At 37.2% G+C, this 14,735-nt stretch overlaps 2 protein-coding genes across 5 annotated transcripts; both read right to left on the reverse strand.

Moving 5' to 3' along the window:
* Positions 1-23: 23 nt before the first annotated feature.
* gabpb2a (GA binding protein transcription factor subunit beta 2a) lies at positions 24-8,165 on the reverse strand. Of its 2 annotated transcripts, none has more exons than XM_028036761.1 (8): positions 7,566-8,165; positions 5,757-5,864; positions 4,734-4,901; positions 3,533-3,727; positions 3,143-3,290; positions 2,045-2,221; positions 1,848-1,966; positions 24-950 (listed from the first exon to the last, which is right to left on the reverse strand). In XM_028036761.1, exons 2-8 carry the CDS (start codon positions 5,862-5,864, stop codon positions 609-611), a joined length of 1,257 nt encoding a protein of 418 aa, XP_027892562.1. In that variant the 5' UTR covers positions 7,566-8,165; the 3' UTR covers positions 24-608. The 2 variants fall into 2 exon arrangements, with proteins under 2 accessions (XP_027892562.1, XP_027892563.1); XM_028036762.1 differs by lacking the exon at positions 7,566-8,165 and adding an exon at positions 7,449-7,559.
* Positions 8,166-9,903: 1,738 nt separating this feature from the next.
* Positions 9,904-13,278, reverse strand: mllt11 (MLLT11 transcription factor 7 cofactor). 3 transcript variants are annotated; one of them, XM_028036763.1, is made up of 3 exons: positions 13,140-13,278; positions 10,579-10,754; positions 9,904-10,490 (listed from the first exon to the last, which is right to left on the reverse strand). In XM_028036763.1, the coding sequence occupies exons 2-3, from the start codon at positions 10,741-10,743 to the stop codon at positions 10,395-10,397; spliced, it is 261 nt and encodes an 86-aa protein (XP_027892564.1). In that variant the 5' UTR covers positions 10,744-10,754; positions 13,140-13,278; the 3' UTR covers positions 9,904-10,394. The 3 variants fall into 3 exon arrangements, with proteins under 3 accessions (XP_027892564.1, XP_027892567.1, XP_027892565.1); XM_028036766.1 differs by having other exon boundaries at positions 13,150-13,264; XM_028036764.1 differs by having other exon boundaries at positions 10,579-10,767; positions 13,140-13,258.
* Positions 13,279-14,735: the final 1,457 nt, after the last annotated feature.

Raw genomic sequence — 14,735 nt, forward strand, 5'->3', positions numbered from 1 at the left:
TTGTCTTTATTCCTTATTATTTCAATTTTTATATAATTTTGACTTTATTCTCATCATATGAGTTTAATCTTATAATATGACTATTATTGTATTATTTCAGCTTTATTCACATAATGTTATGACTTTAATCTCGTGATTTTATATTTTTTTATTTCCTAGCGTGGCTCCGATTCTCCGATGTTCCATCTTGGATTAGGCCAAACTGAAGGTCTAAGTTTCCTTTGTGTCACATTTCAAACAGGGAAGCAGATTGTAGTTCTATCGGGAACAGAAACGTTTGTCTCCGTGCCGAAGCGTTCCCACATTTCCTCACATTGAACTTCGCAGACGGATGACAACGTATAGCAAACACGACATGAAGGTCCATGTCAGCTCATGCATCTTTTCCCTTTCTGTTGGATCGCATCGAAGCGACGGTCAGCTGATCTGTTAGCATCTGGGGTTTGAAATGAAGCAGAGCTGAACTTTCCTGGTAGGTCCGTCTCTCAGTAAGGAATCCATCTTGACTCGGATGCTCTGTACTTCCTGTGGTGAGTCAGCTCCTTCCCTCTGTCTCAGTTAAATGAGTCCAATCAGCCGCTTCCTGTTACGATGCGTCTCCTCCTGCGTTAGGAGCTGACCTGCGTCGCCTCGCCGCCCGTCTCTACCAGCGTCACCTGACCTTCCTCCCCTTCCATGATGATTCCCCCTTCCTGCAGCACCACCATCTCTCCTTCCTCCTCCACTACGCCGGCGGCGCCCTCCTCTTCATCCTCCCCTCCCACCACCTCCTCCGGGCTGGCGGCGTTGGCGCCGGCCGCGGCGTTGCCGTTGCTGGTGTTGGCCTGACTCTGAGCCATGGCCTCCAGCTTCATGCGGTACTCCTCGGCTTCCTGCTCCTTACGGAGGAGCTGCTGCCGGTACTCCTGAGCCTTCCTGTTAGCTTCTTGCAGCTGTCTCTGCAGCAGCTCCTGAAGAACGAAGAAGAAGAAACCTTTACAATGAAAACAGACAAAATAGTGAACCGAACCGGTTCAGTGGGACAAGGCAACAGTGAACAGAACTTTTTAAATCCAGATGTAAGTTGGTAGTTTTGAAACGTATTTCTGTTATGAATAAATTAATTTTGGAGATATTAAAGGCTAAATCAAACTTGCCCAAGTACAGTACCATGTGGAACACCAAAACTGACTGACTACTGAATGTGGATAAATTAAAAAAGAAACAGAAAATAAACTTTGGATGATCTGATACATTCATGTTCAATACATTTGAATTATTTATTGAACAGAATTTATGCAACACACATCCAGATGAATCTTGTTTATTAGATTAAGGAAGTTTTCACACCTGATAGTTCGGTAGACTCGGTTTGATTGGGGACCAAAATCACAACATTTGTTAAATTTTCAGCTGCTGTGTTTCTCTTTCACACTGTATCAAACGATCCAAATTAATTTAAAAAAAGCTGTTCCCCTCCTCTCCTGTGGGGGCGCTGTACCAAGAACTACTGAAGGAAACAACATAAGAACCTCCAAAGAAGACAAGAACTCAACTTTCTTCTTCATGAAATGTAGATAAAAATGGAGTGGCGTCAGATTTTAGCAATTGTAGGATTTCTCTTTTGTCTTTGGCAAAAGACCAGGAGCCATTAGGAGCCATTTCTGCTGCTAGCGCTAGACGCTTGCATTAGTTTTGGTTGTATTTACCCAGAATTCCCTGCTTTATAATAAAAAATCTGGAGGGACATTTTGACTATTGAATTGAATTAAATCACCTCAAACAGACAGATGTGAGTGTAAATGTATTTTGCTTTGTAATAACCCTTTTTTAAATGTAATTCAGCTACGTGAACAGGAACTACTCACAGTCTCTCCTGTGTCGTTGTGGTTGTTGGTCACCTCCAGCTTCCTCTTCCTGGAGGGCGGAGGCTGCGGCTCCTCTGTTACCACCTCCTCTGTCACCGTGTTGGCCGGCACTGCGAGCACTGACAGAAAAAAAACAAACTAATAATTATCACCGCATAAACCGTCCTGCAGCCTCCGGCCCTCAGTCTGGGACTTACTCTGCTGTCCGTGCTGCATCGTGACGAAGAAGGGCTGGGACATCCCCCCTGTGGTCTGAAGGTTGCCATGTTGGTCCGTTACGATCGTGATGACCCGCTGACCGCTCTCATTCACCACTGTGGCATGCTGGATGTTGGAGTCCAGAGCACTGGCTGCCATCGCCTCCTCTGACTCTCCTGCAGAGCAAAAACATTTCAGAGAGAGAGATCGCTTCAACTGGAGACACTGACTTTACAACCAGCTGAAAGAAATATTTATACATCTTAAACTTTAAATCAAAAGTACTCACAGGTTAAGAAAATATTTATAAAAACTAACATCAAGCAAATAAAGTAGCCTGATTTTTTCCCTGCACAAAATAGATTTTACTAGTTATTGTCATTGGACAAATGTGCAATGAGTACATAGAAAAAAATACTGAAAAACACAAAATACAAGTATTACTAGTAATAATAGATAAATAATAAAATAAACATAAATCTAGACTAAATATAAAATAATATGTTGCTATATATGAGGCATAGATCTAACAAGGATGTTGCAAATTTCTGCATTAAAAATGTAGTTTTCAGTTTCTTTTGAACTTGATTAAATAAATTTATTAAAAACAGGATTTGTTTCACTTTCTTTCAAGCGTTTGCTATATTTAGCCAGGTTTAATAAATTAAACAAAAGCAGATTTGAGTTCAGTAAAAGTTTATAGTTCTATTAATTATAAGAGCTCGGTAATACAAAGACAAATACTTTGTGTCGTACTTTACATTTTGTATTGTAAGAAAATTAGGTTGTTAATAATTTTATAACATTAATAAAAAGTCTCCATCTCCATCAGATCAACCATCTGTGCTGGACGGGTTCAGATTTGTATTTTTCTGAACTGCAGTTGAGGGCTGCACAAAATCAGCCCATGGGCCAGAAACGGCCCCCAGGCCGCACTTTGAACACCCCTGATGTAAACCTTTTCACATGTTTTCATGTTACAATAACAAACTTCACTCCTTAGACTCTAAACGCTTCAGTTCCTCATGCTCTCCAGGTCAGAGAGTATTTAAACGCCGTTGTACCAACATGAGGCTCATTTTAGTTTCTGTTCTCACCTGCGTTAGCCTTGTTCAGCAGCTCCGCCAGGTTCACCCCCTGGATGGCGGGTATTCCCTGGATTATGAACTGTGGCTGGTTGGTGGTGCTGGTCGTCTCCACATTCATGCTCACCTGGTTCATGTTAACCTGGTTCTGCATGCTCTCCTGTAAGCAAACACCAGCAAACACCTGGCTAAGTGCGAACATGCTAGCTAATTAGCTCCTACAATGGATTAAACTATAGTTTTATAATTATTCTGTTGGTGCAGATATTAAGTTGGCACTTTGATGTGGCATCCTGTAGAAAGAGTAAATGTTTAAGATGATTTGCAGCTGCAGTAATAATTAAAAACAACTTAATTTGGCAGAAAAAGGAGAAGCCGACTGGATGTTGCAGCTCCTCTCACCTGCAGCATCAGCATCAGCTCCGTGTTCTGGATGTCGGCTGCGATGTCGAATGGCGTCTTTTCGAATTTGCTGCGCGCGTGGACGTCGGCGCCGTGTTTGATGAGGGTGTCGCACACGCCGTGGTGTCCGTGCTGCGCCGCCCAATGGAGAGCCGTCATCTTCAGCATGTCTTTGGCGTTGATGTCCGCACCGCTCTGAAGGCAGATTTACCAAAAACGATTAAAAAAATTAATTCACATGAATTTATCTGGTCGTCTGCATTTAGAGCAAAAAGTAAAAGTCTTGATGCAACGTTTAGTCGTTTCACCAAACATTCAAGTAATCAGTAAAAACTTTCGATTTTTTTAAACTACTTCATAATTATGTTTTTTTTAAAGATTTTATTGTTTCTCTTGTCCCCCGCTTCATATTTTCTACTTTTAAAGTTTTAGTGGTTTTAATTGCGACTCTTTTATTTTAGATTAATTTCGTTTTAAGAAAGTTTCCTAATTGTTTATAAACAGTCTGTTTTTAATTGCTTTACTGTTTATAAACTAGCTGTTTTATTATTTAAAAACTAGTTGTTTTATTGTTTATAAATTAGTTTTTTTTATTGTTCGTAAACAGTCTTTATTGATTTACTTTATTCAACAGACTCGTGGTCCACAAAGATGATACACAGACAACACAACATATAAAGAATAAAAGACAAAAATAAAATTTAAAAAAATAAAAATCTTATAAAAGACTTGATACCAATGTTTCCACAGAGCCGATTGGTATCTTAGTGCACTGAAAGAGGGATGTGAAAACATTACAATAAGACTGTTCAATGAGCTGCCTAAACGACACATGAACTTGTATACCAGATTTCTCAACAGAGCCTGGAATGTTCTGACATGTGCGTTACAAAACATCTCACTTGCACTGCTAAGCCTGGATTTCTTTATTTTTTATAAGCTGTTTTTATTGTTTATAAACTAGTTCTTTTCATTCTTTATCAACTTTTTTTGTTTATTATTTTTAATATTTCGCATTATCCTCTCCATCCACTTTTCTGTCTATATACATACATTAAATGCACCCTAAGAGTCCAAAAACACAATTCGGTCCAACTATTTTCTGCTCTTTGAATCTATCACACCCCCTGGTGATGTCATAAAGGTAAAGAAAAGATGGCCGACTGAATCAAACTGTAACCAGTCAGCCCTGAAGTCCCACCCTGATCAGCAGCTCTACGATGACTGTGTGTCCCTCAGCGGCTGCCATATGCAGCGGGGTCCTGTCCACTTTGGTCCGGGCGTCTCTGCTGACGCCAGCTCTCAGCAGGACGTCGGCGGTGGAGTAGTGGCCGTGCTGGGCGGCCAGGTGGAGGGGCGACGTCCCCAGCTGAAAACACAGAAAAAGAAGAAGAAGAGAAAGATGTCACATGCAGATTAAACAACTGCGACATCACTGCAGTGGATAAACTGGCTGCTTCAACTGGTCGGTGTGGAAAAGTGAGGTCAAAAGCACAAAAAGAGACAAAAGCCATTAAAATAAATATCATTATAACAGAACTGAATGAATTTAATACGTTTTTGTCATGAACCACTTGAACTCTGTGTTACATTCTTAATATTCAGATCATTCTATAGTATTTTGTCACAATTTCTGCAGAAAATATTAAAAAATACATTTAAAAAATTTGTTTTCTGGTGTATGACATAAAATTCCTATATAATTAGGGCTGAAACAATTAATTGTGATTAATCAATTACTGAAACAATTGTTAATTGATTTAATAATAAATTAATAGCTAAGAAAATCTGCTATAATTGATAATTGAGTGACAAAAGGTGTCTTGTCACTCGATTATCAATTTGTTAATCCAAAAATTAGTCAATAATTCCACAAATGATTAAACGTTCACTGCTATGTTATTGCATTTTATGCAATAAAGTGTTTATTTTTTTATTGAAAAAAGGAACTGAGTTATTTGTCAGTTTGCATTTTTAATGTATTTCTAATATTGTATTAAAAATTATTAGAAGTTAAATGAAAAATGTGCCAAATGGTTTTTTTTATCTCATTAATTGTCCAAATAATCGATTACTAAAATAATTGTTAGTTGAAGCTCTGAATAAAATACATTAAAGTCTGTGGTTGGAAATGACAAGATGAGAAAAAAGCTTTACTTTTTTCAAGTCATTGCATAATTTAGAGGTAAAACAGATTATTTCAGAGGTTTTCTGGGCGTCTCACCCAGTCGGTGGTGAACGGCGCTCCGTTGGCCATCAGGTTTCGGACCTCGTCATCGTTTCCTTTCCGAGCCGCTTCCAGCAGCCGCTTCCCCAGATCCACCAGCGACATCTAACACACATCAGAGCAGCAGTTCATAAAAAAACACTTTCCAATGCTTATTATCATCCAAAATACACTGATTTTAGATTAGTAGCATGAGCCATATTCTGTAAATTACAAAATGAATTGTGATGAGGGTAATTTGTCAGATTAAAAGTGCCTTTTGAAAAATTTCTATAACAAAGTTTATTGGGCTGATGTAACATCTAATCTTAATTGTTGTGTTTTCATTAGCTGTCATTAAACATCAGTCTGTGGTGTACTTTTCAATAATAATGTAATTTATTGAATATGGTTGCATTTTCAGTTTATGTTGTGGCTAAAAACATGAAAATGAGACACAGGCAGTGAAGGCTACATGAATAAAAACCAAAAATAACTCCAAACTACTACTTCTATTAAAAGATACTTATTGAGTTTTTAAGACAGGAAAATGAATTAACAGCAGTTTAAAACTAGATCAAAGTAAAAACTGTTGCTTTGTCCAAAAAATGTAAAACCAAAACAGTTTTTTTAAATGGTTACAATGGTTTTAATGGTTCTCAAATGTTTTGGGAATTAGTTTCACACATTATCCACAGAAACTGATTTATTTGTGTCTGAAAATAGTCTTTTAATGCTGATGAAAGCTTATAAAATCTATCATTAAAAAACTTTAATGATGCCTTTCTTATGTTCACTCTGAATATTTAACTAAGCCTAAGGTGGACTTTTAACAGTTTATTAAACACCAGAACATAATTAATCTCATTTTACTTCACTAAAACTCTCCAAAAAAAGTTAAAAAATTGCTTTTAAAAAAAGAAGGGTGTGTTAGCTTCCCCCTCCATTCACTGTAACGGGGTTCTAATGCGAAATATGTGCCCATTACCGGACAAAACCCCGCCTTTCAGTAACAAACTGCATTTACAACAAAATAAACACTTGTGCTGAGTTTCAATAATTTAGTTTTTAAAAAATTGGACAACTTTTCCGGTTCAAGAGCAAATTTATAAAAGCACATTGTGGTCTTATAAACAGGACCACGCATACATATTCATGTGTGTCCGATCATGGAATTACTCGCATTCAAGCGTTTAGCCATTACCTTCCTTTTTGCTAAAACTATAGAGAAACAACCTCTTAAGAATCAAAGTGGGACTATTTTGTTAAACGAGTTATTAGTTTGAGAACCTTCTGTGAGTTTATAATGATAATTTTATATTTTTGTAACTGTTAAAAGTCCCGTCCGATAATGGAACCCCTGCGAACAAACAGTGTTTGTTATTGCGAAACAGCGGAGCGGGACGAGACTTCTGTCTCCGCGGCCGAGGAGCCATTTTACGCGCCTTCACGGCCAGAAAATAGACCGCCATGTGCCACGTACCCCCTGTCCCCCCGTCTAAGCTGCTTTCTACGGCATTCTACATATAAACATATCCGTCGGTGCTACCGAGAAATAAACAGAAGCACCGACAGGAAACTGTTTGATATTAAGTTGTTGGTTTTCCGGGGGAAGTCACACAGAAATTTCCTATTTTACACACGGAGAAAAAACTACTTCCACATCCGGTTAAGTTGCATTCTGCAAGCGTGCACCGCCAAAGCGCTTACCGGAGTGTATGAGGAGATTGTTCCACCTTTTGTGGTTATTTCTGTAATCTTTAAATATGAGAAAGCTCGGAAACTATGAGTCTACTCCTGGCGTAGGACGGCAGAGCGGCCACTTACCGCGTTCAGGTTTGTTCGGGTCCAACCAGGCTACTCCTCTATGCTAATGTTAGCAAGCTAGCCGGCTAAGAAGCGCAAACCCCGCCGCGTGAAGAGGATTTGTGCGATTTTATGGTTCTCTGAGACGTAGCATGGGCCAGATATCCGAAGAATCTGTTTCAAAATTCGCTAAAAGCAAGCATTTGGGACCACTGTAGCTTGTGGTAGTCCTCAGAGCTTGTTTACTGCTGAAAGTTAGCAATCGGTAGCAGTTACGCAGCCGGAAGTTGATGTTGAGCCTTCAAAATAAGACTAGTTCTCGGCGTTTCAATTTAAGAAAATTAAATGTTACGAAAATGCAGCTTTTATCTCGTCCTCCAATTTATGCGATTCCTTTAGATTTTACAATTGTCAAATATTTGAACTCTTGTCAAAATATTTAATAAATTAAAATAATTCCAGAAATACTTTGTCATCTCAGCTTTAAAATTGATCAAAGATGGATCATTCAGGGGTCTCAAACTCCCTGCAGTGAGGGCTGCAGTGCTGCAACTTTTAGATGTGCCTCTGCTGCACCACCTGAACAGAATAATTAGGTCATTAAGGCTCTGGAGAACTGATCTACACAAGCAGGAGGTAACTAAGACATTTCATTCCAGTGTTTTGTACCTGTGGCACATCTAAAAAGTACAGGACTGCGGCCCTCGAGGACTGGAGTTTGAGACCCCGGTTAAATTCAGAGCTGCACACTATATTAGATCACAGCGTGTGCCATACATGCCACTGAAATATTTGAACAATTCTTTGTAGATTTTATTTTGTACAGAAATATTAAAATTATGTTGCATTCAGAGTTTTAATTACATCAGACTAAACAACATATAAAATATGGCACGAGACAACACTGACTAGACACTTTTGTCAAAAGTAATAATTTTGACAACTAGTTTCAGTCTTGCTCAACAACAGCAAGTGACAAAAATAAATAAATACATGCATGAATAAAAACATAAATAATTTGCTATTGGTACAGCAGATCCTAAGAAAACAAAAAAAGGCACAAATGTTAACACATAAAACAAAAATCAAACTGCAGGAGGTTAAATAAAATACGCTAAAGTAAAAAAGTATTTCACCAAAGTACCAGTTTATCACTGCCCCTATTTTATTTTGAAAATCGTGGCAGGAAATGCGTACTTTTTTCATTCTGCTGTTTACTGGATAACTGTTAGCCGTTAGCCCGTAAGCGTTAAAAATGGTTAGAAAGTTTCATTTCGGCTGGTTTTTACCTCTTTTGCTACCCGGTAAACCCTGTAACCGTATTTCAACAGGGGTGTGTGATAACCTGGCAGGGATTTACCCGCCGAAGAGACGTTTAAAAACTCTTGATTATTGTGTTTTGTCTGATACAAATATGGCGGCGGCGCGACACCGGAGGTAGAAGCCATAATACGTTTAACTTCCCTGTGGGCGGGGCTTAGCCAGCGCGAACCAGAACTGACCAGAGATCAGTTACTGCAGCATGTGTAACGCTCAAACTCACGCGAAGTCAGAAAACATCCTGATCCCAGAACAGGGGGGGGAAAATCTGTCCCTTCTGAGACGCTATTTTAAAAATGTCAGAGTTGAATTTACCGCAGAGCTGAATTTAATTAAAATATAGCTTAACTCCCCAAAATAAATATTTTTAAACGTGGAAACTACTTAGTTTAGACTCTTTACAAAGTGAATGTTATCGTTTTTTAAACTTGAAAGGCAAATATATTACGTTTTTTGTGTATTTTTATTTAAAAACTATACTTTTAACCTTATCCAAACAAACAAAAAAGAGATCTAGCTAGTTCTGTGTTAAGATTATTTACTGATTGTATCTGCATGTCTTCCTGCTGTCTGCTTCAATAATCCACGTATAGTGGAACCAGCAGAAATTATATACAACTGTTTTTTTCTTTAAGGTGTGAAAACACTTTTTTTATTTTAACTTGTCATTTTCTGCTGATAATTTATTTGAATTTTGGGAGAAATGTGATTAGTAGTTTATACATTTATACAATACTTTTGTACTTCCCGCTCCTCCCACGTCATGTAAAAGTAAACAAATGTTTCTGTTCCAAATATTAAGTTTTTTATTACTTTAAATACTTGTTTAATGCAATAAAATACAATTTATTAAAAATCATACTGTGTGATTGTCTAGATTTTGTTTTGATTCAGTTTTTATGGTGCTTTAGTCTAAACTTACTCCAGATATACAAAATAAGTTTATTATTTTAATGTTTTACTCAGATTTAAATTTTTTTGGGGGGAAATCTTGATACATTTTATTTAAATAAATCAGACTGGACTCTCCTTTTTTTTAAAAAAAAAGAAGCATTTTATTTCTGGTGTCAGGTCTGTTCTGAAGTTTCAGTCTTGCTCAACAACAGCAAGTGACAAAAATAAATAAATACATGCATAAATAAAAACATAAATAATTTGCTGTTGGTACAGCAGATCCTAAGAAAACAAAAAAAGGCACAAATGTTAACACATAAAACAAAAATCAAACTGCAGGATGTTAAAGTCTTATTTCATACCAGATGAATCAGACTAAATGGGACAGGAAGTCATTTGATCCTGAAGCCAAAATGTGCAGATAGATTAAAATTAATTTATCTTAGATTAAATATATGAGGTATTTCTAAGTGTTGCAGTTTGTGAAATCCAAATAATTAAACTTGAACAAACTGAGATGTAAATAAATAACCTTATATAATCAGGTGAACTTTAGTTTGGTTGCAGAATTAGGAGGTCTAGTCTCAGATTATTGACGGTTCTGGATGAAGTCGGGCTGATCAGGTTCTGGCGGGTTCAGGGCAGCAGGTTCAGGTCAGCCAGCAGAGCGTCCACATCAGCGATGGGAGCTCTCCAGTAATTAAAGGAGGAAAACTCAGACAGCTCCTTGTCCTGCAGGGAGAACAAGCGTAAAGATGCTGCAGGTTCTGGGACAGGATGACCCAGTGAACTCAAACAGTTTGTAAACCAATCAGCTCGCCTCGTCGTCCAGTCCGCGCAGCTGGGACGTCTTGCCCTTCGCCTTGCTGATGCTGATCGGAACGCCGGCGGTGAATCCCAGATCCTCCAACTCCGACAGGTCGAGGGTCGGGATCGGCTGCCTCCAGAAGAGGAACGAGTCGTACTGGCTGCTGGATTTCTCCATCCTGTCGAAGTCTGGAAACAAAAACTTTTAAAATAAACATGAACAGACATACAGCGGTGTCCAAAGTGAGGCCCAGGGGCCAAGTGTGGCGCATGTAGCAGTTCTGTGTGGGCCCTGGACGCAGATTAGCAGAGTTGGATAGAACCTGGTTAGATTTACTCAATTACACTGACCTGAGTAACGTTTTTGTAAAAATATACGTTTAGGAATATTTTTACCACTTTTTCCTCTTACTATTGTAAAATTTCTGGATTTTCTACCCACTGATTGAAAAACAAAACATGTTTTAACCAAAGATTCACCAGACACAGACACACATCTGCAGTTTTTGTTAAAGTTTCATAAGTTTTTTATTGAAAGAAACTGATTTAGAAAAATGTTATTTAGTCTGATTTTGTTTATTTTTTTGCTACTTATATAAATTGTCATTTTCGTCTTTAAAACACCCAAATTTCCACTTAACTAGATATTTTGGTCCATTTAATGACATAATTTCTTAATATTAAATGATTAATAATTTGATCAGTTATTCAGTACTTGAGTAGATTTTTTACCAAATACTTTTTTACTCCTACTTGAGTAATTTCCTGGGCCACTACTTTGTACTTTAATTTCAGTAGAAATATGTTGACGTACTTTCACCACCTCTTCAGTGTAGGAATGTTTTACAGCAGCAAACGGAGCTGATGCAGATGAAGATGTTTTGTTTTTCTTTGTGTGCAATTTTCAATAACAAATGTATATCTTAAATAGAAAATATTCTGTACAAAACAACTGTTTTTCTTTTATTAGCCATAGTAATATTTTACTCATACATAGACAAGTTAAGGGTCATTTTTGTTGCTGAATAAACTAAAATTGACATCTTGACCAACGAGTTAAGAAACTGTACAACTTTCAATCCCCTTTTTGATCCTTGTATTTAAAATATATTACATGTTCATTTGTTAAAAAGAAAATAATACACAGCAAAATTATTGTGCATTTTTAGCTGAACACGGCAAAATACAAACTTGTATTTTTTGCAGTGTTTTGGTCTAGTTTCTAAAACAAAAATCTTAGTTTCCTTGAAATAAGACAAAATTAACTTACAAATAAAATATGAGTTACTTTAAGTCAATAATGCCTTAATATTGATTTTAAAAAGTAATAGTTTCACTGATATTGTTACAAGTGAAATAATCTGCTGTGGAATTAGAACTGGTTGCTAGGTGACGGGCTGGACGTGGCTGGGGTTGCTAGGTAACGGCACATCGCTTGATTGTGAAATGGTGGAATAACTTGCCAGTGGATCTAAAGCTTTTTCGTCCATATTAAGGAAATGGCCTAAATAAAATAAACCTCAGGTTTCCTGCTGAAAAGTTACTTTAATGTTGCGTTTGTCTTATTTCCATTGTACTAAGACTGATTGATCTTTTCACAGATTATTTATCTCATAACATTGACATGGTGGTAGTTTATATGTAAAAAAAAACCAACAAAAAAACATCATATTTTATAAAAGTTACATATTACAGCTGTAACCGGGCCAAACAGCTGAATCCCTAGTAACTCAAATGTAAAACAAAAATGCTTCAGAATCTGATCAAAAACTTTCCTACAGGTTTACCTCTTGTGACGTCATCAACTGAGGAGCTCACAAATCAGGACTAGTAACTTCTTATGCTTTTTATTTTGTAAAATCGTGGCATAAAAACCAATACTACACAACCCAGGGGTGTTTTTCTTTCACTGATACATTTATTAGTAATAAAAAGACAACAATGCAGTATTTAAAATAAACTGCATTTGTGAAGCCGCAGCACCGCAGAGACCATATAAGACCAAAATGGACGCTCCCATTGGAGCTAAATTAGAAGATGATTGAGGTGATTATTGTTAGCCGGGTGTGGCTCTGCATCAGTCCTCCTCTATTCCCTCAAACAGATGCGGATTATTCCTGACAGCGACATGAAAAACTGGGTCACCGCAGACGGAAATGCCGCTCAGATTGCTGCGGGTTTTATTTCAGGCTGGTTTTATTCCTGGAAACGCGTCCTGCATCCGTCAGCTCATTCATATCAGCACCAACAAAAAACCTCCAGGCCGCACGGCGACAAATAAACAAAGACGAGGGTTAAAATCTGCCGCCTGTATCGGCTGTTGGACATATTGATTATTGGTTTTGGGTGGCGGATCAACGGCAGATTGAGGCGTTGGCCGGCGCAGAAATCACGACTCAATCCATAAAACACAAATCAAAACAGGTTTCACTAAATAAATCAAAACTAGACTAACTACAGTGTATTGCTCCTTATTTTAGAAGAGTAATTTTATTTTAGATTAAACTCAGATGCGGCGAATATTAAAAAGAAACAGGGCTAAATATTAAATAAAATTCTTAAATATTTTTCTACCTGTTTGGACCAGGATGCTTCCCTTTCCTTTTGTCCCGCTGGTTTCTTCTTGCAGCCGGTGGGTCAGGTGGTGCCGCTGAGGTTCTGCCGCAGCTCCAACGAGCTCAGCATCAAGTTCGGGGTTTTATACAAAAGCATTTCCGGTTGAGCACTTCAAAATAAGAGAGGAAGACCTTTTTTTTCCCCCCGCCAGTCCAGCTAAATAAAATGGATTTAGAGCCGCAAATATTGCCCAGCCTTTTGAAAAGTGGCATTTTATTATTTTTGGCAAATAAAAATCTGTTTTAATATATGAATTTTAATGTAAAGAAGAGCTTTTTAAAAATGAACAAAAGATGACGGCTGCAGGTTTTAGGTGTTGTTGATGTTTGCTTTTAGTTTCCAACCACATAGCAAGAAAAATAGATCTCAGTAAAAATTAAATGTACTTTTAGTGTACATTAAGTGCAATTATTCCATGAAAAATATATCTATGCACAATTACTTACGTCTTCAAATTAAGAAAGTGTGTTTTATTTTGAAAGGAGATCATATTTCCGGTACTCTGGGCTACATTTCTTCTGGGTTGGTAATGAACGCGCACTGGTACCCACACGAACCCATTTACATGTGTGCACCATGTGGTCACATAACGAGGTTAAACATCTAATATTAACTATTTTATTAGTTTAATTATTTATGTGGCTCAAGAAGAGCTGGATGGCGGCGCAGCTGGTTAAACAAACAAACAAACAAACAAACAAATAAACAAATAAACAAACAAACAGCTATTCTATTCTATTCTATTATCAGAAAAAAATTAAAATTTTCGGCTTTTGAAACTCAAAATACCTTTTTTGTCTAGAAAATTTCTAAGATTAATTTCAATATTATTGAGGTTTTCGATCAAATTCAAAAACTTTCAGATTCAGAAATGTTATTATATTTTCTAGAAAATGTTTCACTTTTCAAACTCAGAAATTACCTTGTTTTGATTTTTTAAATTCTCATATTAATCTCAAAATTTCTGAAAATTTTCTAGCAATTTTTCCACGTTTCAAAATCTCATAGATTAATCTCAATACTACTGTGGCTTTTCTAACAAATTTTCAAATTCATAAGTTTTCTTGCTTTTTTCTCTGGAAAATTTCGCAGATTTTTCTAGCAAATGTTGAACTTTTCAAACTCAGAAATGTCCAAATCTTTCAAGAAAATTCACTCCCCCCGCCCCCAGCAAATTTTCAAACTTTATTGTATTTTGTAAAATTTTTGAGCTGAATCTCAAAATGTACGTTTTTTTCAGAAAATGTTGAAATTAATTGCAAAATTTCAGATTTGTTTTTGGTAAATTTTTCACTGTTTAGACTCAGAAATGTCCTTAAAATTTCTGAGCTCAGTCTCAGAAATTTACCTTTCCTTTTTTTTTATCTACAATCTCCCTATTAAGCCCCAAAAAGAGGTAAAGTGTCTTTTTTTGCTTGCTGTACTCAGATGACTGTCTGGCGCCAGAAGGAGGCGCTGTCCGGCCGTTCAGAAGCAGTAAAAGGGAGGAGAAAAGGGAAAAATGAAGGTCTTTAGTGAAAAAAGAGGGCGGATTTCCTGGTTGGAGCCACACCT

The sequence above is a fragment of the Xiphophorus couchianus genome, chromosome 13 (genome assembly GCF_001444195.1).
Source record: "Xiphophorus couchianus chromosome 13, X_couchianus-1.0, whole genome shotgun sequence".
In the NCBI taxonomy this organism is placed as follows: domain Eukaryota; kingdom Metazoa; phylum Chordata; class Actinopteri; order Cyprinodontiformes; family Poeciliidae; genus Xiphophorus; species Xiphophorus couchianus.

Bases quoted from the DNA above. Each gene is read 5' to 3' on its own strand.
- gabpb2a (XM_028036761.1), bottom strand. From the start codon at position 5,864: ATGTCGCTGGTGGATCTGGGGAAGCGGCTGCTGGAAGCGGCTCGGAAA. The intron at 3,291-3,532 runs GTGAGAGGAGCT...GTTTGCTTACAG, and splicing joins AGCTGATGCTGATGCTGCAG to GAGAGCATGCAGAACCAGGT. The intron at 951-1,847 runs GTGAGTAGTTCC...TTCGTTCTTCAG, and splicing joins ACAACGACACAGGAGAGACT to GAGCTGCTGCAGAGACAGCT.
- mllt11 (XM_028036763.1), bottom strand. From the start codon at position 10,743: ATGGAGAAATCCAGCAGCCAGTACGACTCGTTCCTCTTCTGGAGGCAG. The intron at 10,491-10,578 runs GCGAGCTGATTG...TTCTCCCTGCAG, and splicing joins TGCGCGGACTGGACGACGAG to GACAAGGAGCTGTCTGAGTT.